Source organism: Opisthocomus hoazin, chromosome 9 (genome assembly GCF_030867145.1).
Source record: "Opisthocomus hoazin isolate bOpiHoa1 chromosome 9, bOpiHoa1.hap1, whole genome shotgun sequence".
Classification (NCBI taxonomy): domain Eukaryota; kingdom Metazoa; phylum Chordata; class Aves; order Opisthocomiformes; family Opisthocomidae; genus Opisthocomus; species Opisthocomus hoazin.
The window spans coordinates 960,001-985,681 of NC_134422.1; the positions used below are offsets into that span (position 1 = coordinate 960,001).

General features: G+C 47.7%; 1 protein-coding gene across 6 annotated transcripts in view; it reads right to left on the minus strand.

Moving 5' to 3' along the window:
* The window catches only part of GPD2 (glycerol-3-phosphate dehydrogenase 2), a 137,237-nt gene that overhangs the window by 71,719 nt on the left and 39,837 nt on the right, over positions 1-25,681 (minus strand). For 4 of the 6 annotated variants that reach the window (XM_075430577.1, XM_075430574.1, XM_075430576.1 and 1 more), the window contains exons 7-17: positions 21,153-21,317; positions 20,309-20,453; positions 15,223-15,416; positions 12,521-12,655; positions 12,102-12,277; positions 11,463-11,594; positions 10,838-10,996; positions 8,456-8,568; positions 8,288-8,366; positions 8,066-8,164; positions 3,613-4,467 (exon numbers count right to left, since the gene is read on the minus strand). In XM_075430577.1, the coding sequence (XP_075286692.1) occupies positions 4,342-4,467; positions 8,066-8,164; positions 8,288-8,366; positions 8,456-8,568; positions 10,838-10,996; positions 11,463-11,594; positions 12,102-12,277; positions 12,521-12,655; positions 15,223-15,416; positions 20,309-20,453; positions 21,153-21,317 (1,523 nt within the window). In that variant the 3' untranslated portion in view covers positions 3,613-4,341. Of the gene's footprint in view, positions 1-3,612; positions 4,468-8,065; positions 8,165-8,287; positions 8,367-8,455; positions 8,569-10,837; positions 10,997-11,462; positions 11,595-12,101; positions 12,278-12,520; positions 12,656-15,222; positions 15,417-20,308; positions 20,454-21,152; positions 21,318-25,681 lie in introns of those variants that run through there. The other 2 variants (XM_075430580.1, XM_075430578.1) reach the window with 1 other exon arrangement.

Consider the following 25,681-nt stretch of genomic DNA (forward strand, 5'->3'; position numbering starts at 1 on the left):
AAGCAGCCGAGCAAGCCAAGGGCTCTCTCCGGGGAGCACAATTTCACCTCTGCCTTTATTTGCAAAACAAGCAGCGGGGGGATCCTCCCAGCGCGCGGCCGCTCCAGCAGCACCTTCCCCGCGGAGGAGGTACCGGTTCCGAGAGGCAGCCGGCCAGGGCCGGCCCCGGCAGCGGCGGTGCCCACGCTCCGCGCGGCCAGCGCTCCGGCACGCAGAAAGCGGGGGGCTGGGGAAACGGGGCAACGGGGGCTGCAGCGTGGCGGCCACACACCCCCACGCGCCCCAGAACCCCTCCGTGCCAGCCAGCAGAAACGGCACGGCCGCGGCAGCCGCGAGCCGTCCCCACGGAAAACGGGTTTCTCCCCACAACAGATGCAATCAGTTCGTATCTGACACGGGGAACACCCAGCTCAGGCATCGGCGCTTAAATATTAATGTTGCTATGATATTCCGTATCGTATGGCTAAAACCAGCTGCAGAGCGCAAGGGAACATACGCTGCAATAAATCTGGATTTTTGAACCTTCAGTGGAGAAACCGTGCAGAGCAAGGGAAGCCAGCCCCAAAACGCTGCTCGAGAGACACTCACGTTCCTCTGCGCTGAGGAGCGGTTCAGGATCATGGCCCAAGGCGATTTCAGCACCGCAGAATATTCGGGACAAAGATGATCGTAGCAAACGGTTTCTGACATATTGCTTACACACCGCAGATGAGACAGAATTTGTGATCTTTGTAATTCTACTCCGGAGGTGGCGGCGCTGCTTCTTCCTGGGGGGACACGCGGAGGGGAGCTGCTCTGGCTGCACGTACACAACCCCTGCACTCCGCACAGCTGCCTCACAGCTGTGGAACATCCCTATTACAAGTGTAAATTAAAACCTATAAAATAATATGGAGATTATAAAAATTGCGTTAAAACTGGTAACAGCTTTACTGATTTACTGACAATGAAAATATATAGCATTTTTTCTGTCAGAACATTCATCAACACATGGCAACCCTGGACTAACTTGACACGTAAAATGATCAAAATGGATTATGAAATCTCTTCCGTTCATTTCTATTGATTTTAGTTATGATAAAATTCATCAGTGTGCAAAGGAACACTCGCGACTGGCATTTCCACACCCTCCACCCCCAAAACCCAGGCCAAGCGGCTGGCGGCAATTTTAGCACGAGGCGGCAGCGCAGAACACCTCACCCTGGGTGTCAGCGGCGAACACCACAGCTCCCACGTCCCGAGAATGCTAAGCGCTGTGTTAACTCCTAATTTTCATTTTTAAACTACGAAGCGCTAAATTCTGCGCTAAATCGGGAAAGCATGGACAAAATTGTGTCATGTTTACCAAGCAGCATCTATCTGAACAGTTGTCCCTTAAAAATAAACTTTTTCAAGGCTAATCAAAGTTATTTCTGTAACTGCCACAACAAACTGCCAGTGAAGGGACCATTTTTAATCAGTTTTATTGATTCATGCTTTCAGTTCTTACTCAGTTAAAAACCAGGCACATTAAATACATCCTCTTATTGCTCTATAAATGCATGCGGCTCATTCTGTATATCAAAAGTAATAAATAACGGCAGTAAAACACCAAGACAGTTATAAAAATGACACCCCAGCCTCCAACACAGCATAGAGCAGTTCAGCCTCGAACAGCAACCGACCGAAACGCCCAAGTGCCACCGGTAGAACGCGCAGCGTGGATGCAGGTGTGGAAACACCGCGTGCGCACGCACCCCCTGCCCCAGGCGGGCACATTGTTCACACCACAGATTGACCCCCAGCCAGAACGCCATCTCCCACCTCAAAGAAAAAAACGCCTTCCTGTTTTTCCACGCAGGAGCCGAGCAATGCAAGCCAGTGACATTTACAACCCTTCCTACAGCACCTGCACACGAAAAAACAAAAATCACCACGCCAAAGCTAACGTTCCTGCAAACAAATGTGAGGCGACAAATAAATAGTTTTTTTCCAAGTGCAGATGTAGCTGTTTTCAGTAACACACGCGATCTTCTCTTGCTGCACAGGGCAGTCGTACACGATCTCGCTGTGCCGTACGAGCAGAGAAGAGGAGCAGAGAAGCGTGACAGCAAAGTGCCCAAGATGCAAAGCAAATTCCTATTGGAGGACACACACACAGCCAAGAAAATCCCAAAGTCACAGTCTGTATGCAATATCACTAGAACAAGAGAACAAAGAGGATATTTTGGGTACAAAGCAGAAAATCCTGGCTTTCCAGGTAAACTTGTATTATTAATTCTTAACAGTGCCATTTATAGAGGAGTGGAGGAGACTTTCTTTAAACCATACAAAAAATGTTTAATATTGTAAGCATTTTTTTTCTGTTGCCTGGAAAAGATCTCATTACTTTTACTTTCCCCCCCCCTTTAAATTATTGTTACTAGTCGAATCCTAGTCCCCCTTCCTCCTCTCCTTGCTCACTGAACCAAAATAACCTGTGTACTGCACATTCATTTCCCTCCAGTTCTGCAGTCTGTGTAAAACCTGTTTCTGCACTCCTATCTGAGAAAGGGGTTTGGAAACACACAGCTGTGCCACGCGCTGGCATACTTTACCTGGATGTGCTGAACGTATTCCAAACAGCAAAGTTTACAGGACCACCCAGACCAACCCCTCTGCTCCCAACACCACCCTCACGCTGCCAAACGCGCCAACTCCTCACTCGCACCGACGGTGCCTCGCCAGCACCGGCCGCAAAGTGGAAAAGCCATAACCCCTCAGCAATACCTGCAGTTTGGTACGAGGCAGCGTCCAAAAACAAAATTAACGTGCAAAAACCACCCAAAAGGCATTTTACACGAGACGGTCTCCTCCTCTCCGGATTTTACTAATTGTTTGGACCTACAGAAATATTACTGAATTTTAAATGAGGCTTGCCCCCTTTTTTTATCTACTATTTTTAAACACCTGAATTTTTTTTTTAGAGGGCTATGCCTCTCCAGCCAAACACAACATCGGTACTTACCATGCTACATACTAACACTCCTCAGCATCTCCATTTTGTGTAATCATTTTCCATTTTAAAATATCAAAGACATCTTTGCTGTTCATTCCCGTTCTGTTATTTTCCACTAGTGAAAGCGGTGACAATAAAATATAGCAGATTTTATACAAGTAGAAATTCTGGTACCTTGGAACTGAAGCTTGTTTTGAGTTGTAAATTGCTATTTATACTCAAAGAACAGAAGAGACTGACAAATTCATCAATAAACCATCATTAGGTTTTTCCCTTCCTGGTTCTACATTAGGCAGAAATCTCCCACCTGACCTTGAACCCAGCCAGTCCAAGGACAAACAGCCAGACACAACGCTGCTGACCACCGCCCAAGTGAGGGGCCGTCTTTTTTGGGGTTTTTAAAATTTTTTTCCACTAATCTGCTGAAAAATAGCCCTTTCGCTTTTCTATAAAAGTTAGTGGAATGCAAAGCAAATGTCATTGTTTCACTTTGTGCTTGAGAATTTTTAAAGAAACAGTTCAGACTTCCGCTAGCAAATCCTGCCGTGTTCTGCGCATCACCGGTGTTCGCCCAAAGCTGGGCACAGCACGCAGCGCCTCGCAGCACAAACACACCACCTGCGAGACAAGGCTGCTCAGTAAAGGAGGCTTATTTTTATTAACACGGGAGAAAGGAAAGCTGTCCCCTAGTTTTTCACTAAATCATTAGCTTGGGTGATTAATCAAGATGTCTTGTAGTGTTCCAGCTTCATACTGCCGGTATTTTTGTCCGGCTAAGTGTTGGTACCACCGAAATAACTCGAGAGCGTAGGCCCAGCCACCTACGGAGGGCTGGGGACAGCTCTTCACCGTAGTGACCACCCCGGGAAGCGTCGGCTGCGGGCCTTTCGGGACACCAGCTGCCCCTCCCCGGCTCCTCGTCGCAGAGCACAGCTCAGCAGCTTTCAAACACCAAACGCGTATTTGCGAAACTCAACGCGGCGCATTTAACGGCAGGATTCACTTTCTGAGCGTTGTTTTCTTTAAAGGTAGAGGTGATAGACAAGCGAGTGAACAAGGCAGTGGGTGCTGGCGTGTGCACCCCGAGCTTTCTTGACTGTACTCCTGAACCCCTGTTACTAAACTCCTATGTCAGAAGAACACCCAGTCCAAAAGGCCACATACTGGAGTCGTAAGAGCTGCGCGGAAAATCATTACCAACGAGAACAAACGCAGCGATGTGTTTTCGTAAGAGCTACACCGATGGGCAGGTACCGGTCACCTGGAACAAGCAAGGGCAGTCAGCAGCACTGGAATGTTTTTCGGCAGAGGCGCAGCTACGCGTCTCCGTTAGCTGGGGCTGTGAGCAGACGTTGCGCTTGAACTCACAGCCCACCACCGCTCCGGTCCACCGGAATCACCACCCGCTGACGCAGATTCTCCTCGGCAGTCTTCATGAGCACAGCCAGCCGGCTTCCAGAGACGTGGCCCTTCTGAATGGCACTCATCAGCTTAAGACACAAGAGGGAGAGCGCCCGTTAGCTCATCTGCAAGACAAAGAGCCGAGCCAGGCGGCACAGCTCCGCACAGCAGAGGCCAGAGCAGCGGGGTACCTGCAACCAGCCCAGGCCCTCAGGAACTCCGCACGAGCCCCCCACCGGTACGGCGTGCGGGGTGGGACCCCAGGAGTCACCCCGCTGGTGTGTGGACACGGCTGGCCGCGGGCGGGGGACACCGACACAGCTGCGGTCTGAAGGGTGGGCGAGCCGTTCCAAGTGCCCATGAGCACACAGAACCGGTTTCCCCACGGCTGCACAGCCTCAGGGATCCAGCCCCAAGCCGCCTGCCACTTCCCAGCAGCGTCAGCAAAGGCTCTGGCCAGGCCCGGGCGGCAGCAGAGCAGGAGCACCAAACACAACCTGCTGGGAAGCAACAGCGCAGGCAGCCACCGACTCCGGGGGTCTCTCCGTTTTTCAGTGACATTTAGGCACGTAGGACAGCCGGCCTATTTCACAGGTGGGGGGTTTTTGCCCCCCCCCTTTTTTTTTTTAAATATCAGAAAGATGTAACTAACAGAACGCCACGGCTCCTGATCTGCCACTGATCATACCCTGATCACACCCTTTCTCACTCATATGCCCTTCTTCGCAGAGACAGTGTACTTGACTTCCACAATTTTTTCAAATCCAAATTCCTTTACGGACTTTTAAAACTAATTTGCCTTTAAGTCCTTGAAACTGGACTCAGCTCTATCTTAACGAACACACACTGGTGCTAAGATTTTAGTTAATTCTTTTTTATCCCATGGATAAAGTGAGCATTAGACTTGAAATTACATGCAGCCAGCTTGTCAAAGCCTACTGTGGAAAGCACTCGGCACTCACAAAATGCAATTTCTTACTCCCATCGAGTGCTGAGCAGCCTTCAGATCCCTTCCCGTCCATAGGAAGAGCTATTAATCGCATCTGCAGCTGGACCTATGCAAACGCGGTATCAACCCTGCCGAAGGAGGAGCGAGTCCCCGGGAGGGGAGGCAAGGGACGGGACGGGACGGAAGGGCAGCCCGTGCTCTCTCGGCTGGAATCACCCCCTGCACTCGCAGGCACCGCGAGCCCCGCGCAGCCCGGCGGCAGGGCGGGCGATGGGGTCGGGAAGCAGAGCCCCAGCAGCAGCGAGAGCAGCAGCTGCAGCCAGCACGGCAAGTCCAGGGCCGCTTGGGCCGGCGTTCTCCCTCCCCACGGACAGGGAGCTCGCAGAGGAGAGGCACTGTCCTCGCACACCCGGCCTGGCGATACACTCGACTGCCAGTCTGGTGTCTGCCTCGTCCAACTCCGCTGCACGCTCTCTGGGGAGGTGACTACAAAAAAGATGGCTGGTCCTTCGGCACCACCATGACAACAAGAGTTTGTCTGCAGATCTGTCAAGACCCCAAGAGGCAATCTGCCACTGGGAAAAAAGCTTCCTCCTGATCTAACATGGGGCCGTTTTTGCCTATACGTATCAAAACCAGCTCCCGAGGTCCCCCCCTTTCTCAAGCATGGGTGACAGCAGCATAGGCTTCTGCATGCACGTCTTCAGAAGAACGGTCACTGCCACGGGACAGCTCTGCGTGCCCCTAGAGCCTGTCCCAGCTCTGCCTCCCGGCCGCGGCGGAACGACCCGTTTGCACTACAGACCGATCACTGCAGTCCGCTTTCTCTTCGTGAAACACCTGTAAGCATCGGTGTCTGCTGGGACCAGTTCCGACACGAGCATTATTGGAGCTGCGCTGGCAATTCGCAGTCGGCCAAACGCAGGCACTTGGCACGGCTCTGCTCCCCACCCGGAGGGCTGCGCAGCCACCCTGGTACAAGGTGTTCCTATATTCTAATATAAACGTCCACAAATATTTGCACATGGCTTTCCACAAGCGTTCTGCGGTAAAATGCAATTACTTGAAAGTTTTCAGAAAGCAAACACGAAAGTATTGGGAACTGACTTAACAGATCCATTAAAAAAATTAAACAAACATTTAATGTATTTTGTTCCTTCCATGGCAACCTCCTGTTAATTTTCTTACCGCACTTCCCGCTGTGCAGCTGGCGACGCAGCCGCTCCCGGGTGCCATGCTCTGCCCTACGGGAAGGGGGCCATAGGCACAAGTGACGGCTACTGCAGGGCCAGCCACCGGCGTTCAGTGCTCAGGCTGCACCGCGGAAGGGACAGCAGCAGCCAGCGGCCACAGAGCTACAGTTTCACAACAGTAACTGTGAAGCTATCCCAAAGCACTGTCTTGCCTTTTATATGTTACAGATATTATGACTTAGGGCAGGCAACCCCTAACGATACTATGCAGCACAGTAAAGCAAAAACCCCAGAAAGCCACCAAAAAATCCACAGACATAATTATTAGTTGTTTCAACTTCTTAACCACAGTGTATCCACACTAACCAAATCAGAGTTTAACACAGCCCACACAGCAAATGGTGGGTTACCCCCCCATGAAAGGTTTCACATGCCAAGGGATGCAAGAGGAAGATCCTTTTCAACAGCCAGAACAGCAGCTGTGATTTTCTCCTGTATTTGAATACATAAGCTGAAACTCCCAGAGCTATTGTTTCTTCTTTCTCCCCCTCATGGTTTGTCTGGGGGTTTTTCCCCCCCTTCCCCCAAGTGCATTTCAGTTACCCAGCCAAATTGCTGCATTTTAGGCAAATAAATAGTCCTTTTTTCTAATGCTGGACACAACCTGTGAAAATTTTCTGCATTTAGATTCAACAATGCTGCTCTTATCTACAGCTCATCTCAAGAGAGACAATTACCATTTCCTTTGCCTTGATCTTGTTTGTTTAACTTGACACAGTGAAGAAAGGGCTGACATTGACCAAAATCCCCAGCATTAATTTATCTCATGTTCGGCATTCATCATTGCCACCATGCAGGAAAGACATGGCAGTCACTTGAAATACCACACCGAGAAAGACTCCACAAAAACAACGCTGGCTGGCAAACTGCGCACGCAAGAGGGGCTGGGCAAACAAACGTTCCAGTAGCACCCTTAATTTTATTACAAAGCCCTGTAAACAGCAGACTTGTGGGTTCTCAGTGCAACGTCTTTCATACAAACTGCGACAACGTTAGCCAGTCCAGGAGTTAAGATGGGATTAAATGGACTGGATGTGCTTTAACCACAAGCTCATTCTTTAAAATATTCAAAACAGTTTAGAAAGTACTAACCACTTCACAGGCCCAGACAAATGTCAGTGTGCGTAACTGTGCAATGTACCTTCTGATGGACAATTGTACCACTTTGAATATATTTAAACAGCATTTCTGTATCAAAAAAGCCAAATTCAGGTCTGTATTGTGGTATACTTTGTAAACTGGAGCTGTTCTTTGGGTCTCATTTTTTCTGCACACGAAAAAATCCTTGAATTTCAAGGCTGCTTGAGGACAGCTGTGCACGCCGCTTCTCTTGTAGCTGGCAAACAGCACCCACACTGCAGCGTTCACCCAGGCAACACTCACCCAGTCTCCAAGCCAGCCCTTCAGCAAAGCAGGGAAAAACTCTGAACACCTATGCCTTTGGTCGTTAAAGTTACAGCTTCTCTGCAGCAAAGAAACACCTACCTGCAAAAACTCATTGAGCTCCACCTGCCCATTCTTGTTCAGATCCACTTCATTTAGAATTTCATGGAGTGTGTTTTCGGCAATTTGCACGCTGATGCTCTAGACAAGATAAAGAAACCACAGAAGTATGTCAACTGGACTGTTCAGCACTGTTTATGCTACACTCTGAAATTCAGACAAGAGGCTTCAAAGGGAAACTAAAAGAAGGCACGGAAACATTACCTCCAAGACACGCTGCACATCCAGTATAGTAATAAACCCTTTCTTGTCCTTGTCAAACATGTGGAATCGCTTCTTGTACCTGCAAGATTAGGATTACCAGTGGGGAAAACTGCACTCAGAAGAATGACAGGTATCAATTCCCAGCAGCACAGGGAACTCTTTACTTACCTTTCAATATCTGAAGGCCCTAGACTGATTTCAGAGCTGTCTGTTAATTGATCCGATTTTACTTTGTAGCCCATTTCATAATAAAGAAATTTTTTAGCAGCTTCAAGTTCTTCCTACAACAACAACACCAAAAAAGAAAAACTGTATAAATAGCAAGTTCTTACACAATTATTTTCAATGTAGTATTATTAGCCATTTCCGCTTCACTAGAATTTATCTAAGGTCCAAAAGTTAGGCAGATGGTAGCTGAAAAGTATTTAAAAAACAAGTTAAACTTAGGCACTTTTTAGTCTTGAGAAGAGACATCAAGTCTAGCAAAACCTTCTAATGACTGTAAACGCCGTCAGGACCGCACCACGCCTTCAGTCACACACGGCACATCTCCCTGCTTCGTGAGGAACGGGACTTACAGGTCAGGCCTACAAAATGCCACTGAACTCACAGCCGGTATCTTTGCGCAATGCTTCACCTACCTGTCTAAAACCAGAACAAAATCAGGAGGCGGAACACCAGGCAGGTCCTTTAGGTTTTAAACCGGTTTTCTTGACGGTAGTGAGATCAACGTATTGCCTGAAGTTCAGTGCAAGGCCTTCCCTGCCCCCTGTTTTAGGAAGCGTTAAACTGCCCTACACACAGCGTTGTTCTGCAGGGACAGGTACACCAACCACGGCTCCAAGAGTGCCACCAGCCTCCGGCAGCGGGGCACCGAGGTGAGAAGCCCACACGGCAGTGACGCAAGCGTACGCACGCGAAGTAACAGCCGCAGCAGCAGTAAAAGATTCCCAGGCACGTACCTATAAGCCACTTCATCTAGCAGAGACTTGTTCGTGAAGGCGTGTTAGGAGAGTAACTAAACCATACCAGACTACTCTTACATACTTCAAAGCAAGCACACAAATTAGTCTGAAAGTCCCAAACCAACAAAGACTTATTCAATGGTCTTACTCTAAGATCTAAAGTAAAGAATGCTCTTCTGGACAGGCATTGAATTGCCTCGTCCGTCAAGCTGAAATACAGCACATGCAAGCCTGCTCTAAAAATGCAGCCCTTCAGCATGGCCCGAGACTGGTTACAGGAGAGATGGTCACTATCTCAGGGGGGGTTTAGCCTCATTTGAAAGAAAAGAAGACTCTTCCAAACGCAACCCCACTGGACACTGAGAGACGGCTCTGCTGCCATTAGCGAGCTCACACACACACAGACAGCTTTGTGCATCTTACACGCCCGTGCAGTGCTTGTTAATTTTCCTTCCTGCAGGTCGCAGTGAGAGCGGGTGCCTATCTCCCCAGCTACAGCTACGGCTGTCCACGCAACTGTGATGACAGGCTGGTTTCAGATGCTCTGCTTTGCAAGCTTCCCAGTTTCTAACCTATTGTGATGGCAGACATGATACAGCTTTGTTAAACACGGTAAATTACTGTAAGAGCAAATCTCGCTGGGTGAGGGTCAGACACACCCCTCTGACTGCGAGGTTGCTCACCATGCATGCACACAAGCCACACAGCTCACAAGCGTGACATGGTGGCAGCCCTTTCTACTTGCATTTCTGTGGGGAGGCTTTAGGGTCGCAGCAGGACTCGGATGAGCTCCTTCCAGAAGTTAGTCAAGCTTCCTCCTGGCTAGCAGGTTTCACGGACAGTGCCAGGGAAGCCCCCAGTATCCTGGGCATTTCTCTTTTTACGAGAACAGAAAGCAGCGATAGTCGGTAACATACACGCTGCGGTGGTTCAGCAGGGGCAGGACGTCTACATCTAAGCTGGGTACCCAAAGCACTCCTGGCAGTTCATGGAGATCGAAACAGGGCTGTAGGGTGCAACTCTGTGCACGCGCAGCAGATGTCTTCATGAGGGGCAGTCACCCGACTGAAGTGTGCTCACTACAGAGCAGGCACACAGCCAGTAGCTTAGGCAGAGACTACTACCAACACCACGAGACCCACTGGGGGCAAAGGAAGCTAACGATGACCTTACGAACTAATTTGGGCCAGAGAATGGTGCAAGCTCAGTATCATCACTTTTCAAAAGATACAACAGACAAAAAGGAGTGGCACAGTCTACAAGATCCTTCTTTTCTGAGGCAGATCTGTTGACAAGTGTCCATAGACTAAATACTTCAACAGAAATAGGATAGTAACGTTTGCTTTCATCTGTAAAGTCGGGGAACAACAGCATACGGCTCTTCACTCCCCCCTCCACCCCTTGGCCCATACCAGCTCCTCTCACAGCTATTTTGATAAAGTCTTTCTAACGAAATACGCCAAGTGAATCATTCTCTCAGGAAGAAAGCATCACTTGAAGTTTCCTATTCAATTAATTTAGATCGTTAACATGGAAACTACTTAAGAAAACCAAAACAGTTTCAGATGAAAAAGGCCCTTTGTACCGTTTTTTTCTGCTCGCTCCAGTTAAGCTCTTTCCCCATTATATCTACGATTCTTGGCAGGGCTTCCTCTGCAGCCTGCACATTCAGAAATGCCAGGCGGGTGCGTCGGGAAATCATATCCACTGCCGTGCGGGCATACTCTTTAACGCCATAGACAACCTAGAACAATGAGACAAGGGGAAAAATGCAGATGAGGAAGTAGGCAAGCATTGCTGGAAATTCTGTTTAGCATCACAAACCGCACTGCTGGGCTGGTTATCTAAAACGAACTTTCTGTAACTAGTTCCCACCCAACCAAGTGAAGGGTTTGAAAAGCTCCCTCTTCCTTGGAACGTTTTATAAAATGCATCTGGGATCAAACGTGTAAATATGAAATAAAAAACCAGACATTATATAATTATTAATATTTAATTATATATATATTAAAAATACGCATCTATATAAGCATACAAACATAAAAATAAAGCATGCTCTGGGGAAGGGGAAGAACAAGAACAGAAAAGAATTTGGACCTCACCAAAGGAAAGGGCTTATGGAGATGTTTTACAGAGCGAGACCCACCTGCTCTAGAACCTGCTTATCCCAAGAGGACAATCGAAGAACATTATGTAGTTTTTCCACATACCTCAGCTTCAATATAAGGAAATTCAGACACAAGGCGCTTTCCAACAATAGGCCATCTCTTTCCTGTAACTTGGGCTATTTTGGCCACCTCAAAAGCCTTGTCACCATACGTCGAAGCTAGATGCTGAGCCACCTGTGGAGTTGAAAACCAATTCAGTACGCTTCTGAAAGCGCATCAAATATATACACGTTTTTCTTGTCAATTCTCTTATCACCCATAACAAATAGGCTGAAGAGGGTCTTAAGATTTTGATTGTAGGGGGGGAAATGACTTGCACTGTGGATGGGTTAGACCAGCACTGACAGCACTATGTACGTATCAACCGAACTGCGCCTAGTGATGCTCCAACTCTTCTGCGACACTGCAAGCACATCTGAAGTACAGATCCTGTTGGGCTCAGAGGAAGAGAGACCCTAGCATGTCCTAACATGCTGAAGCAGGAAACAGTCCAGATAAGCGGGAAGGGAAAAGGGAAGAAGAGAAGAACAATTACTAGACTTTATTTTTGCTAGAGCTACCGTTGCCCCGGCCAGACAATAAGCTTCTGTCAGGCTCAACAGACCTTTGTAGAATTTACACTGTGAAAACAAACCCCTCCAACACAGAAACATCAGAGCATCAACAGAAACCACAACTCACCTCGCTTTCAAGTCCATAGTCCTGGACTAGCCTAATGTAGAGCGTGGGACTCCAGTCCTCAGCCCCTTGCAGCTGCAGTCCGATGGTCTTACTGGAACCTGCCTTCAGATCGTGCGCCTGAATAGCCGCATCAATGGTGTCCTGCGCCATGGCCCGGTAGGTTGTCCACTTCCCACCTGTAACCACATGTTCACTTCTTTATTTAGGGAAAGCAAGCAGAATACGAAGTTGGTATGCACTATATATCTTCTATATAACAGATTATTCTTACTAGACTTGCTCCAACAAGCCAGTGCTACCACTCACAGATCATTACCTAGCCACAGGAACATGAAGGATTATCCTGTAACAACAAAAGTTTTGAACAGAAAACACTGGGGCAGAACAACAAAGCTATACTTTAAGAGAACTTCCAGTACCTGCTATGGTGACAAGGCCGCTATCACTAACGGTAACGACATGATTCCGGGATATCGACTGCGTGTCTTTGGAGTTGGGGTCTGTGACCAGCGGACGAATGCCACTCCATGCTGCCAACACGTCTCCTCTTCTCACTGTGCGGAATCAAAGATCAGCCAGAGTCAGCCGGGAACTGGTGGGTATTTATCTCACATCCCTCCCGAGGTCTTTGTGGCCTTGCCTCCGCGTAGATATTCGCTGCGAAACAAGGACTGCACCACACCATGCTTGTTAGTTGAGCAACTCAGAAAGCTGGACAAGATTCTCTGAAGTAACGCAATAAGCTGGGCTACAGAACTAACAGCAGCACTGCCCTCTGGTACCAACAATATTCTCTAGCCCAAAACAAAGTCAGAGAGGTCCATTTTTCACGCTGGTTAGAAATCCAACAGAGATATCCTGGGAACTGATCAACCAAGAGACAGTCAACTGTCAAACTCAACGACCAGCTCAAAAACCCCCCCGAACAGCAAACCCGACCAAAACCAAGACACACTCTCCCCGGCACCAAATCCTCTCCTAGTTTGCCTGTGCTGACAGGACAGTCCTTACATTATATTTTAGAAACCAAAATAAGTTTGTTCCTCATGAGCGTAACATTTGCTTTTAGGACTTCAAAGCTTTTTCCTCTAGCTTGCAGGTGTTATTTTTCCAAGTTTTCCTCTTGTCAAGTGGTTTTTATCCAGAGCCTTTATCGGAAGTGCAGTTACACGTATACAGAAGGAGAAAACGTACTGGCAAGGCTGTGGCTGGCTGCAGCACATCCCCAAAGCTCGTACCCCTCGCCCGCGTTTGCTACTGTACGGCCGCCCAAAAGGGCCCGGCTGCCTTGCCGAGAACAGCAGTCCACATCTCCTACACAGCCGCCTCTTCCAGCCCGGCCTTCCCTTCCTCCTCCTCGCCACCGCTTCAGAAGCGCTGTCCCACGCCCCCAGCCGCCCGACTCAACGGCCGTTTACTGCCTTCTTCCCCTGGCTGCTCCTCTGCTCCCTGTCCAGTCACCAGTCTGTCCCTAAAGCCAACCCTGACTTCTCAGTAAGCTTGGAGGAAGAAAACCTGAGGCCATCAAGCAGTCACAGAATACCCCGGCCTCCAAGAGTCCTTTTTTAATGTATAAAACATGGGACGAATAGGGAATTTAATGAAATTAATTTTGTTGCTTATTAAATTTGCAATAGAAAAATTGACCAATCTGCTTTATGTCAAAGTCTTTGCAACATTTTTTTAATACAACTTTCAAATAAATGATAATTGAAAATCAGTAACAGGGTGTAAAAATATCCCCAAAGAACACAGAATAGACTTCAGAAATCAATGGTGCTCTGCCAGCATGTTTAACCTGCCAAAATGAAGTGTTAATCACAGAAATAAGATACCATATTACGTTTATAAACTAATGAAACTAGAAAAAGCAGCATGCGTGACACTATAATTAAACAGTTGGAACACATCCAAGCCTGTGTAAGTTGATAACCCTGGCACTGTCTCTGGCAGCAAAAAGGCAGGTCTGCAGCGAGTTGATACGGCCAGCACAGCTGTTCATTCAATAACAAGCCATCTATAAACACTGCTAATTGCATGTGTGAAAAACAGCGGGCACCTAGGTGGGTTTCATTCAAAAGAATTAAACACTTCATAATGCACTTCTGTAAAATACCTCGCAAAATCTCTCTCTTACAGCCTTAACTAGCTACCTGTCTGCCCACCGCACTTCCTTACCTACCGACTTCTGCTCAAGGAACTTCAAGGTACCTTTCCTCAAGACTTTTTCTGAACTTTAAACAATACAGAGCCATCAATTACCCACTTCAGGAAACAAGCCATCTAGCACTTCCAATCTCTGCACAGCAAGTTTTCCTAAATCTAAGTATGTTGCAATGTGCCTGACCGAGTGCTTTTCAGATTTGTTTTAACTCTGCTACTACCACAGGAATACAGAAGTACAAACGCTTTCACAGAATAGTGTTTAAAAAAACCTCACTACGAAGGAAAGCAGCCTCTCTCCTTGAAACCAGCACTGAGTCACAGCAGGCCAGCATCTCACAGCAAACGTGTTCCCCGCTCAGCTACTGCAGGGGACAACTGTCACCATGTAATCGTTCTAAATTCTCCTTTTTGCCCACTCTGCTTTCCTCTCCCACGGAAAGCTGACACTATTAGCTATTTACAATATCAAGAAACGTAAAATCTAAGAATAAAGTGCCTAGAAAAATGGAAATAAAAACAAAGACACGGGAGAAGTCAGAAGAACTCTTCCTTCAAGAAAAAACAGGTGAATTATTTGATGTGCTGACATACGACTCAACGGTCCCCGTTCCGAGAACCCTTGCCCCCGTGGCTCGGAGGGGCCCGAACGACTTGCCGTGCAGCTGGACAGCTAGCACCAGTTAGACGAAAGGAGTGTGAGGTCTGAACTATCAACTGCTTTGCATTCAAACAGTCCAAGTCGTGTGGGTGTATCTGGAAAGGCATCGCTTCACAGCTCTGAAACACACAGCACGACCGCACTCCTGTCCCGCTAGCTTTACAAACACCCAGATGCACAGGAGCCACAGCTACTGGAGCCACAGGGAAACTTCACCCCGGCAGCACTTACTCAAACTGACGTGCCACAAACTCAGCAGCACCTTCCCAGGCAAAAGCAGAGCTGACAAAGGTTTACCTTCAACATCAACGCTCAGGTAGTTGCGCACTTCATTCAAAATGAAGTTTATATCTTCTTCTGTCGGTATCGGGTGGGAAGTAACATCAGTCGGGCTGTCTGTGGTCCCCGCAATAGTCATCTTCTCCCAGGGCAGGAAGAAAATCACCCTTCCGTCGCTGGTGGCTGGATCAAGCAGACCCATATTATCAGGGCTGAAACAAAGAAGGGATACGACTCAAAACAGGTCAGGCATCGCCAGGGATTCTGTTCTTGCACCCCTTGTACCCCAGACGAAGTATTAGCACACTACCTTTGTTCGTAGCTTAAACGACAAAACGAAGAACTGTCAGAGCTCTCACCTGAGGCCGTGGCCTGACTTCAAAAGGTAGTCCCAGAAGTTTTGAGAAAGAAGGCCCTTGGATGTGATGCCCAGATACTACCAGAACTTGATTTCTTAAGCAAGTGAGCAGACCACAGCCTCAAATCGAGCAGTCAGGCCTCTGGCATCTCACGTCTCCATTCACTCTTGAAAATCTTGCTCATTGGAATTTCAGATACAAACATTTGCAAATTTTAAAACAGCAATTACTTGAAAGTCCTTGTGGAATGAACAACTGCTTTCAGTCAAAAATGAACAATAATTTATATCATGCCATAAAGGAAAGGGAAGGCTAAAACAGAATGCCTGCTAAAATGGAAGAAGTAAGAAGGGAACTCCAGTTCTGTTTCGATGCATCTACATATATAACAAGGAAAACTTTGGATGAGACATTATTAAGCCAAGTTATCAATTATCTGCTCCCTAAACAGAGGGCAGAAGTAAAGACAACAAAATCCCAGTGACTTCCACAACCCGCACTGGCAGTAAGGGGGGCAGGGGGGTGCGGGGTAGTAAGCGAAAGGCAGAGCAGAGGCAAGGAGAGCCGAGCCCCCCTGAAGCGGTGAGCGCTGGGAGGGCACTCACGCAGCAAGCCTCCAGCGCTGCCGCAGCCTCAGCCTGCTGACCGCCCGCCACGCGAGCGGGAACGAACGCCCAGGCTCCCGCGGGATCCGGACCAAGCGGCGTATTCCAAACGCTCTCACGACAGCACTCCTGAATGGGGAACCGTGTCTCGAGGGAAAAAAGGTGGATATCACCTCTGTAATGGCTAACGGACACTAACTGGATGCTAATATTCAGAGATTTTTCATGTATGTATGTCAGTGCTACAAACAGAATGATTCAGTAAAATGAAGAAAAACGGTAGTTCTTCGTACAGGAAATTTTAATTTATGTACCAACGTTTTCTGGTATAAGGTAAAAAAATTAAAACTTATAAAGCCAAAAAATCAGTTATCCCCATCACTTATGAAATAGCTATGCTTATATTTCAGAAAACAAAAGGCTTCTATAAGCACTTCAAAGTAAACAGCTTTCATACAGAGAAACATTCCAGCTGCCCCTTTTTTTTGTTTATTTTTATTGAAAGGAAAGATGCTGACTTTCACTTCAGGTGCCGGAGGTCCTTGTAAACACACCTGCAGCCAGGCCGCAGCCTTGGGGCCGGCGGCAGGAGGAGCCCGGAGGTACCGGGCAGGAGGACAGGCAGCACGTATGTAGGTGGCACGCGGACCGTCAGCGGGGATTAACTCAGTGGACTCCATCGCTGCGAGCACCGTAAACTGCCGGCAGACAAAGACCTGCTTGGAAATGAATCACCTATTTAAGAGAGCCGCCAGCTGAATCACTGAATATTTTCATTTTTAGGTAGTCTAAACTGATTACTGAAGGTAAGTTTTCAATATCTGGAAAGGCTAGAAGAGAAGCTGAAAATTTCATATACAGCATGTATATTAGAACATTTTTAGATGATATTTATAGACAGCTTAAGCATACAGTTGGAGAAGTACAATTTAATAGGGGAAGTCAACACAGATTTGTGCAAGGTAAACCACGTCAGACACATGATTACTTTTTAAAATGAAAAAGCTATTGATTTAGAGACAGAGGAAACCAGAAATTTAATACACGGTGTCAGAATATTCAGAAGACTTTAGATATTTTCTCAAAAGTACGAATTTTTTTTAACACAATTTTGTAAAAACTGTTAAAAATAAGAAAGTGAAACAAGTAAAGACTTAAAACTACGTTTCACTACACCACCTATGGACTGAAGTGTTTTCAGCCAGATTACACAGCAAATGATGAGAAAGGATGAGACAGTTTTCCATATGCCAATTAATTTACCAAACTAATGACTACCAGCTATCCTGGCTCAATCTCCTGTTGCTATGTTTGTTCCATCTTATCTGAATAACTGAAGAGACACGAAAAAAAAATTAAAATAAGGCATTTCCCATCAACAAGAAGCATCCTAACACCCAAGTATTGGCTGTTCTGGACCGCCTCTGGAGTCGTGCCGCTGCACACCAGGAATACTTCTGAAACCCTGTTTTTATAAGGCAGCAATTCTTACGATCACAGAGTGGATGGAGAATGTGGTATGAGCTACAGCGACATCAGCCGTTGCAAGATCTCTCTGGTAACCTTTGCAGGCTACTCAACGGGTCACGGGTCAGGTCAGGATTGCAAACCCTCGTACGAAGTATAAAGCAACGCCTTTACAGAGAAACGGAGCGGCAAGCGGTCTTGGAGGGCAACTGAGACGGACCTGAAGTGGCTCTGCCGGCAAAACAAACATCAAGATACCTGGCCTAAGGTAAAGCAATCGTTTGGTAATTAAGAGTTGACCTAATACTACTGCCTGTGTCTGGAGCACGGCTACTCTGTAGAAAGCCGCCTTCTCCAAGAAGCAGCTCAGTTAGACTGGAGTACGTGTGTCACACGCGTGACGAGTGAGGAAAGAATCGTGCGCAGTGACTACTGAAGCACACGTAGAATGCCAGCAGCTGTAGACTGCTAGACTAGACAGGATGACTGAACTGAAGGACAGCTCAGAACTCTGGAGCTTGAAGTCGGTAAGTGGTTCACTCCCGGACATCAAATACGGCATTTTGCAGAGCAGAACAGATATGTGGAAGATCTCTGGCTGAAGCAGCATTGGACCAAAGCACCACAAATGCAGTTAAAGAGCAAATACGTGACTTTCCACAGAGTAGAACTCAGGTTTAACAGACAAGTTTACCTGGAATCTGGAATGCAGAGCAGCTAGGATAATTCAAGAAAGACGGAAAATATCTGAAATTTGTCAGAAGGAAGGGGAAAAAACAATACTGCATTCATGGACACACCTAAGGCAGAAAGCCAACCTGAACAGAGGTAGCCAAAATCCCCTCTCCTTTCAGCTAATAACATACTTTAACAACAGGGAGCGAGAGGCTTACTGCAGCTACCAGAACAGATATGTGTACACTAAAAATAGATCTAATGAGAGGAGGAATACAGGGACTATTAATGAAGAACATAAATGAGTAAGAAACCCATGGGAAATGAATGCATTAGGTTAACGTTACTTTTACGAAATCTTAACTATGTTTGTATCTGAAAACATCTACCTGTTAAAAAAAAAAATCATTTGTGTGAGCCTGGGCCAAAATTCTGTAGAACATTTACCAGAAGGCAAATGGACACAGTGAAATGACAGTCTCCGTTTGCTGAGGAGTATTCCTTGGCACCAGGAGAAGACTTGATGCAACTACGATTAAATACCACAAGTATTTGCTATTTAGCAGACAGCTCCCTGGTTTAAGCCATCCCACTTGAAGGAAGTTCAGCACAGTTTTATCTAATCAGCTGCACTGTGGAGGCAGCACGTGGGCAGACACTATTTTACAAGAAAAGCAATGCCCACATGCTGACATACGCAGGGGAACACGCAGAACAAGAATTCTCTACATTTCCAATTAAAATTATTAGGTTATTACACAATAAATAAATTAGAGCCCTTGTGTATATCAAGCCACCTTCTACTTTGACTTTACAAAGCAATTCAAAGTTTTAAAACTTTACACGTTTTTGTTGTAGGTCCATAAAGTCAACTGCACAGGCGCTGCTCATAGTATACAAGGAAACTAAGACTGCAACCCATTTCTCCACAGTGCTAGTGACTGCAAGCAGCCACCAGGTCCTTTTCCCATTTTTCATGCGGGATACCTCCCCTCCCCCACCAAAAAAAAGAACCGAACGCAAGAGTGATCTTACTCTAGGCCAAAAATGTCTCAATTTTACAGTCTCTGGTCATGTGCTATTGGGGCAGCTCCGGCAAAAACAACCATGATGTGCACTGGAAGTCTAAATTTATATTCACAGAGGAGTGCAATGATGGTATGGAAGGCATTATTGTAAGTGCACTGTATCAACAGAATTGGGATAAGTCTATAAATGTGAATTTCCATTAGGATGCTAATGACTTCAGAAGCCAAGGTAATATTTGAGCTTCAACTGACAAGCCTTTCTTGTTAGAAGGGAATTTGGTTTTGCAGCAGCAAATAAGGAAAGAAGCAGGCGTCTGCAGAGAGCGCGCTCGCCGCATGCCACAGGAACCCCTTCCGTAACAAGGTCAGCAGAGGGAGGCAAGTCCTCTCCACCAAGACAACTACGGGCGGGTGGGCTTGTGTCCACAGCGGTGTCAGAATTTAATTGTGTTATTTTGGACTACTTGCTATATTGCCTACATGCTGCATCCGTGTCTACCACGAGCGGAGTCGTAACGTGGCAGGGGAGTACGGCGGCAGGCTGCAGTGGCAGAGCGGCACTGCACAGAGTTTGATATTCAATAGGACAAGAGGTGGCAGCCTCTCCGAAAGGTTTTATATGCAACTCGTCTTCTTTAGGGAGGAGAACAAGTGGTCAGCACACTCAACTCAAACTCATGATTTAAAAAAAAGTGCCTTTCACAAGTCTGTTGTGGATGGTCTGCCTAAACACCCTTCTGCCCTGGTGATTTTAACTAAGAACTACAAGACTTCAATCTTATCCGAGTATATGAAATTGTTACTCTAATCGGCACAGTGCCAAAATCCTCTTTAAAAAAAAAAACCAAAATGAAAATCAAATCGTGCATTCAGAACTACCGTAAAACCCACAGATGTGTCTCTGCAAGCTTCTTTATTACAGGCACCGGCAGAGATTGTTACAAATGGTTCAGGCTTTGAATATCGTTACCTGTAATAACCAGGCATCACAATATGCACGCCCGCACTTGGCTGACAGATGTTTGGGACTTCCTGATCATCCATTTTGCGCACAGAGTCTGTGAAAGGTCCCGTAGCATTGATAACGCATTTGGCTTTGACATCAAATTCCTGCCCTGTGAGAGAAAACAGTATCAATCACACACCCCATTTGTTTTCCGGCTCACTGACACTCGCTATTATTAATCTGCCTATGAACTTCACCTACTGTAAAGTGTATCGTGCTTGTCTGAACAGAACTGCTGGAACGGTTTTAAAAAATTAACAAAGTTTTCACGTAACACCAGATTTTAAGGAAAATGATTTACAGCAATCCTCTGTCTTATCTGTAAAGGCAGAAGAAGGTAGGGCGGGTGGAAAAAGTTCAGCTGAAACCTGCCCCTTGAAGAGGAGAGATTTCAGTCTCAACCCGTGGACGTGGTAAATGGGATTATTACTGTGCAGCACGCAGCATTTCACAGCGTCATCTTTGCTTGACAGAAGGGTTTGGATGTAAAGCTTAGCCTACCCTGCCAAAACACGAGGATTCGAGCGGAAAACCTGACAGAAGTTAGGCTAGGTGATTGACACTAATGGCATGCCGCTGCACGCGGGGAAGATGGCTCCTTTGCCGGTTCATTGATACTCACCAACAGCAGAGCCCCCCGCCCCTCCCTCGTTTCATTAGGTCGGCGTTTCTTTAACGAAGCGAGGACGCTCTCCTGAAGCGCGGTGCTTTCCACTCGGCCGCGGCAGGGCAGAGCTCGCTGTGGAAGGCCACGGCTCCCGCCCAGCGCACGGGCCGCGACGCGCGGTGCCGCGGGGAAGGCACGCACCTGTCAGGACGTCCCTGCAGCGCACCCCGCGCACGCGTTCCTTCCCGCTGGCCGGGTCCCTCGTCTTGAGCAGGCGCAGCACTTCCGCGTAATTGGCCGTGGCAGCGCCGTAGCGGGCAGCGGTGAGGGCGATGGCGAGGTTCATCCGTGCGTCGTTGTGCTGTCCTGCAGCGGGGACGGGACCGGGAAGGACACCAGTCACCTCCAGCCACGCGCTTGTGGTATGGAAGTGTGTCAGAACCGATCTGTCACATCTGTCCCTGTCACATCGAATAGGAGTGATGGCTGCTCGCGCCGGACGAGGATGATTTAAAGATGCATGCCCTGCGCTGCGCCGCAGCGCCCGACGGCTGCGTTGGCAGCTGCGCTCCCCGCCCGGGCCAACGCAGCCCCCGAGCCCCTGCGACACGCCACAGCCACGGCCCACGGAGCTGAGAACTAGCGCTCGTCCACCTCCGAGCCAGGGGCAGACCAGGCACGTTTTCTTCACCTCCTGTAATTGTACGTAAGTATTCGTCTGACGGCCCAGCCGGACTGAGCCGACAACTCCCAGTAGCAAGTGTACCGCACAGCCTCCCGCGCCCACGAAACCACCTGCGGAGACTGGGCCAAACGGCCAGCTTTCCACAACCGTTTTTTCTTGTATATGCATTTTAACTTCCCAACATACAACATAAAAGCATCAAAAAAGAGAGACATAAGCAGACAAGAATTAATGAAGGATTCTTAACATATATCATTAAAGATTTATTACTGAAATTCCCTCGTTAAAGAAAACCAAGAGAGAGGCGGAGGGACCATGAGGGGAAGATGATTAATTACTCTGAAATACTGGCTTCACCTGAGACTTTTCCTATTTATTATTGCCACTGAAGTTAAAGTCCTGGACGCTGGCTAGAAAGAATTACTATACATTGAAGGGGCCAGGCTCTGTGTGTCCTGAATAATTAATTTACGAGAGGGCTAAACTTCCTGGGGTATGGTTCACTTCCCCACGTGTCTGGACCACTTCTATCCAAGATAATACCGATCAAGTGATAAATTTGTAATAGATATTGTAGTTGATTTATGTTGCCAGCATTCCCAACGTTTAGTATAAATGGTTTATGTAAAGTTTGGTCCTTCCGATTCTGCCTGTGCAATCTCGAACCACTGCGCAAATAATCTGTTCCTGGCTAAAAGGGCAAAGTTATACAGACGGGATCAATGGTCTCGCAGGTGCCACCTCCCCTCCCCAGACCTCTCATTCTACCACAGCCGAGACGATACGGTGCAATCAGTCTTCAGCTGCAAGAGAAAAAAGTTACGCGAAGCGTAGAGAAACAGTAACATGATAAAGCACCGATGAAGAAACAAACAGTAACTGCAATTCAGCGAAGCAAACAATGCCCAGAATAAACGGCAGGAAAGAACAGCAGAACGACTGCGCAAGGTGTCACCGAAAGTTGGGGATGCTCCATCATGCAGGACGCACGAGGCTCCACACCCATCGGGCAGACGTGGCAGGCAAATCCTTAAACACGCGCCGCAACACTTCTGCCGCAGTCGCGCCACGGAATGGACGCAATGACCTTACCAGGTCTACCTCAAACCTTCACGTTCTAACGCGGGGCTGAGCGAATGTCCAGCTCGTACGCAGAGGGAGAGAGGAGAGACAAAGCCCCGCGATGAGCTGCGCTCCAGCAGCTGCTCCTCGGGAGCGCAGAGCGGGGCCCGTACTGCAGCGCAGCCCAGAACGCTCCCCTCGCCCCGGGCGGGAGGCTCGCAGAGCGCCGTGCCCTGGAGATAGCCCCCCGCTGCGGTGCCCGGGCGGGGGGACCGCCTGGCCCCTGGGCACGCCAGCCTTGGCTTCGCTGGGCGGGGAGCCCAGCACAAACTGGGAGCGCTGCCCTCGAACAAGTGCCGTCGGTGTGCGCACGGAACCCTGACGCACCCGCTGCCGCGCGGCTGGATTCACTCCTTACTGCAGAAGGACCCCGGGGCCAAGAGGGCTTCCTTCGCTGCGTGCTGATCCCCCACCAGTCCGCTCTCGCCATCAGTGCGCACGGCGGTACCCGACACCAACCGGCGTCTCTGGCTGACAGAGGGTGCGGGGTCATCACGCAAACCCAGCACAATTTACAGCGTTCGCCAATATTAGCTGTGGTCTCTGAGAAGTCTCACTGTCTGAATTTTGCAAGCTTGCCTCTTCCCAGTTTTGTGCCTTATTTGTCCAGATGAAAAGTCATCCAGAGCAGCCAATCAGCAGAGCAAATAATGTGGAAACAGATGTAATTTTTAAAAAGAACAAGCATCTAACTAACAATTGCTTATTAAGCCCCAAATCCAAGAGCTGCTCAGCACTGCGTTGAAAGTCCTAATGCTCATAACGTCCGAGTGAGCCAAGTGCACTTCAGGATTTGGACTGCTGTGTGCAGGACAACATTTTCACGCTTTCTCTGAAACTCTCATCCATTTTCCCCTCATCATTATTCTGACGCGAGAAACCCCTTGCTATTACTCAATTCTCAGCGGTCCAAAAGGAACTCTGAGTGCCTATGTAATCTATTTGCAGGAAGAGGACTGGGAAATAACCAGTTCCTGATTAACTACACATCTAGAGAAACCCACCGGCTTCAGATTGATGGGATCTACGGCACGGAGTCCTAGAGTATCTCGTAGTATAAACAGCAGAGATCTGTAGAGGTCTAGATTTGAAAGAAATGAAGAGTGACTTACTGGCTCAGGAATTTATCATCTGTGGAGAATAATACTGCAACAGTTTGGGTCACAGTACGACAGTTTTTACACTAAGGAACAGCTTTTTTCTTTTTTTTTTTTAAAGCCCTCCAACTCACGTGTGCACATTTCCCTCCAGACAATTACATTAAAATCCTGCACTTCATATGCAATTATCTTTTTTCTTGATGTCTGAAAAAGTGGTTGCTGTTCCTCCCTGCACCCCCCCCAGTACAAAGGTGCCGCAGCCAGCTCCGTTCTTCCCACAGCACCATCCACAGCCGACAAGGCGTACATTCTGCTGATGGAAGTCAAACTAGCTATCTACACACGTGCCAGTTTGGAATCAGGAATGATTATTAATTCAAAGACGCTGGTATGTGTCCTGGAACTCCGATGATCCTTACCACTCTAGAGAGAAACGGAGGATAGCAAAGCAAAGATACCGCAGCTCAAGCTTTTTGACTTCTCAGTGAAATGCCATTCTCCCTCTGTAAGACTCAGCGATCCTCCAAACCCAAGATGAAAGCCTCTGAGCTTACCTGCCTCCAGAACAGACGCATAAAGCTTGCCTGACACTCGCACTGCTCCCGCGTGCAGAAGGTGCCAAGGAAACCCAAGGCACAGCTGTGTGACGAACGGCGGGGTAGCCAAAAGCTCACCTACTCCAGACAGCTCCACAGATAGCCACTGTCCGTCAGAGCAGCCACTGGTGCTCCAAAGCAAAAGAAAGAGGACAACGGCCTCCCCTTGCTGCCAGAGGCAACCCCGCTACCATACCACCCGCTTTTTCCAAATGTTACAAGCTAAAAAGTTCTTTTCTAACAACAGAGTGGCTAAGCCCAATTAGCTTGGCATCCTTTTCCATAGATGAGTAAGCTGCTGAAGATCTCATAGCTGACCTGTAGGCAATACAGAGAAAATCCGACACTCGCCAACAACAGATGCTCACGAACACCCTGCCCTGGAGAGGTGACTGCTGCTTCGGTCCTGCGGCTCGAGGGCTGGCTGTGAGAGCGCTCGCTCGCTGTACGCACGGCAGTTGTCAGCTGGACGCATCGCAACCGTGGTGCGAGCGGCAGCCACACCTCAGCATCTTTGGAAGAAGCACCCGAGAGCCAACTGACGGAACATGCTGAGTTTTCTTTGCAGCTCCTCTCACAATACCTCTCGAAAATAAGCGGATGTTTAAATCTTTCAGGTTATTTCTAGGACGAAAAACTGAAAGAATCATCCATCTCATTATTCACTAATGAATTATGTCATCTGCTCCTAATATAGTAACAATGGAGTGATACTTCAGTTTTTATTAAGGGTAGTCAACCTTGCTTTGAACAAAACACCAGCTTAACCGCTTTCATTAAATTAACACTGGATCCTTTTAAAAAAACCCCTCATTCTTAGAAGGCGTACTGCTGAAGACATCTAGTGCGTGAAGACATTTTGTGTGAGTGTGTCCTACATCATGTTACGACCAACAGTGATGCCATTTGGTTTATAATTTCTTTTTTGTGTGTAATTTAGGAAAATTCTATTTTCATTCCTTAGTAGCAAATGTTGTATTCCTTCAAAGACAAACAGACAATGCTTCCGTTGGCACTAAAAGCATCCTCCCACGGAGTGCACGTAGTGTACATTCAATTTTATTTTTATCAGTGCTGAACCATAGCCAGCAGTGGTAACAAAGCCCACAGACTGGAGAGATTTGTTTGTGACTGATTCACTAGAGTTGTGTGAAAACCACAGCGTTAATCAGGCACTCTGCTTGTTCTAGTATATTCTCTCCCCTGTCACTCTCTGACACCTACCAC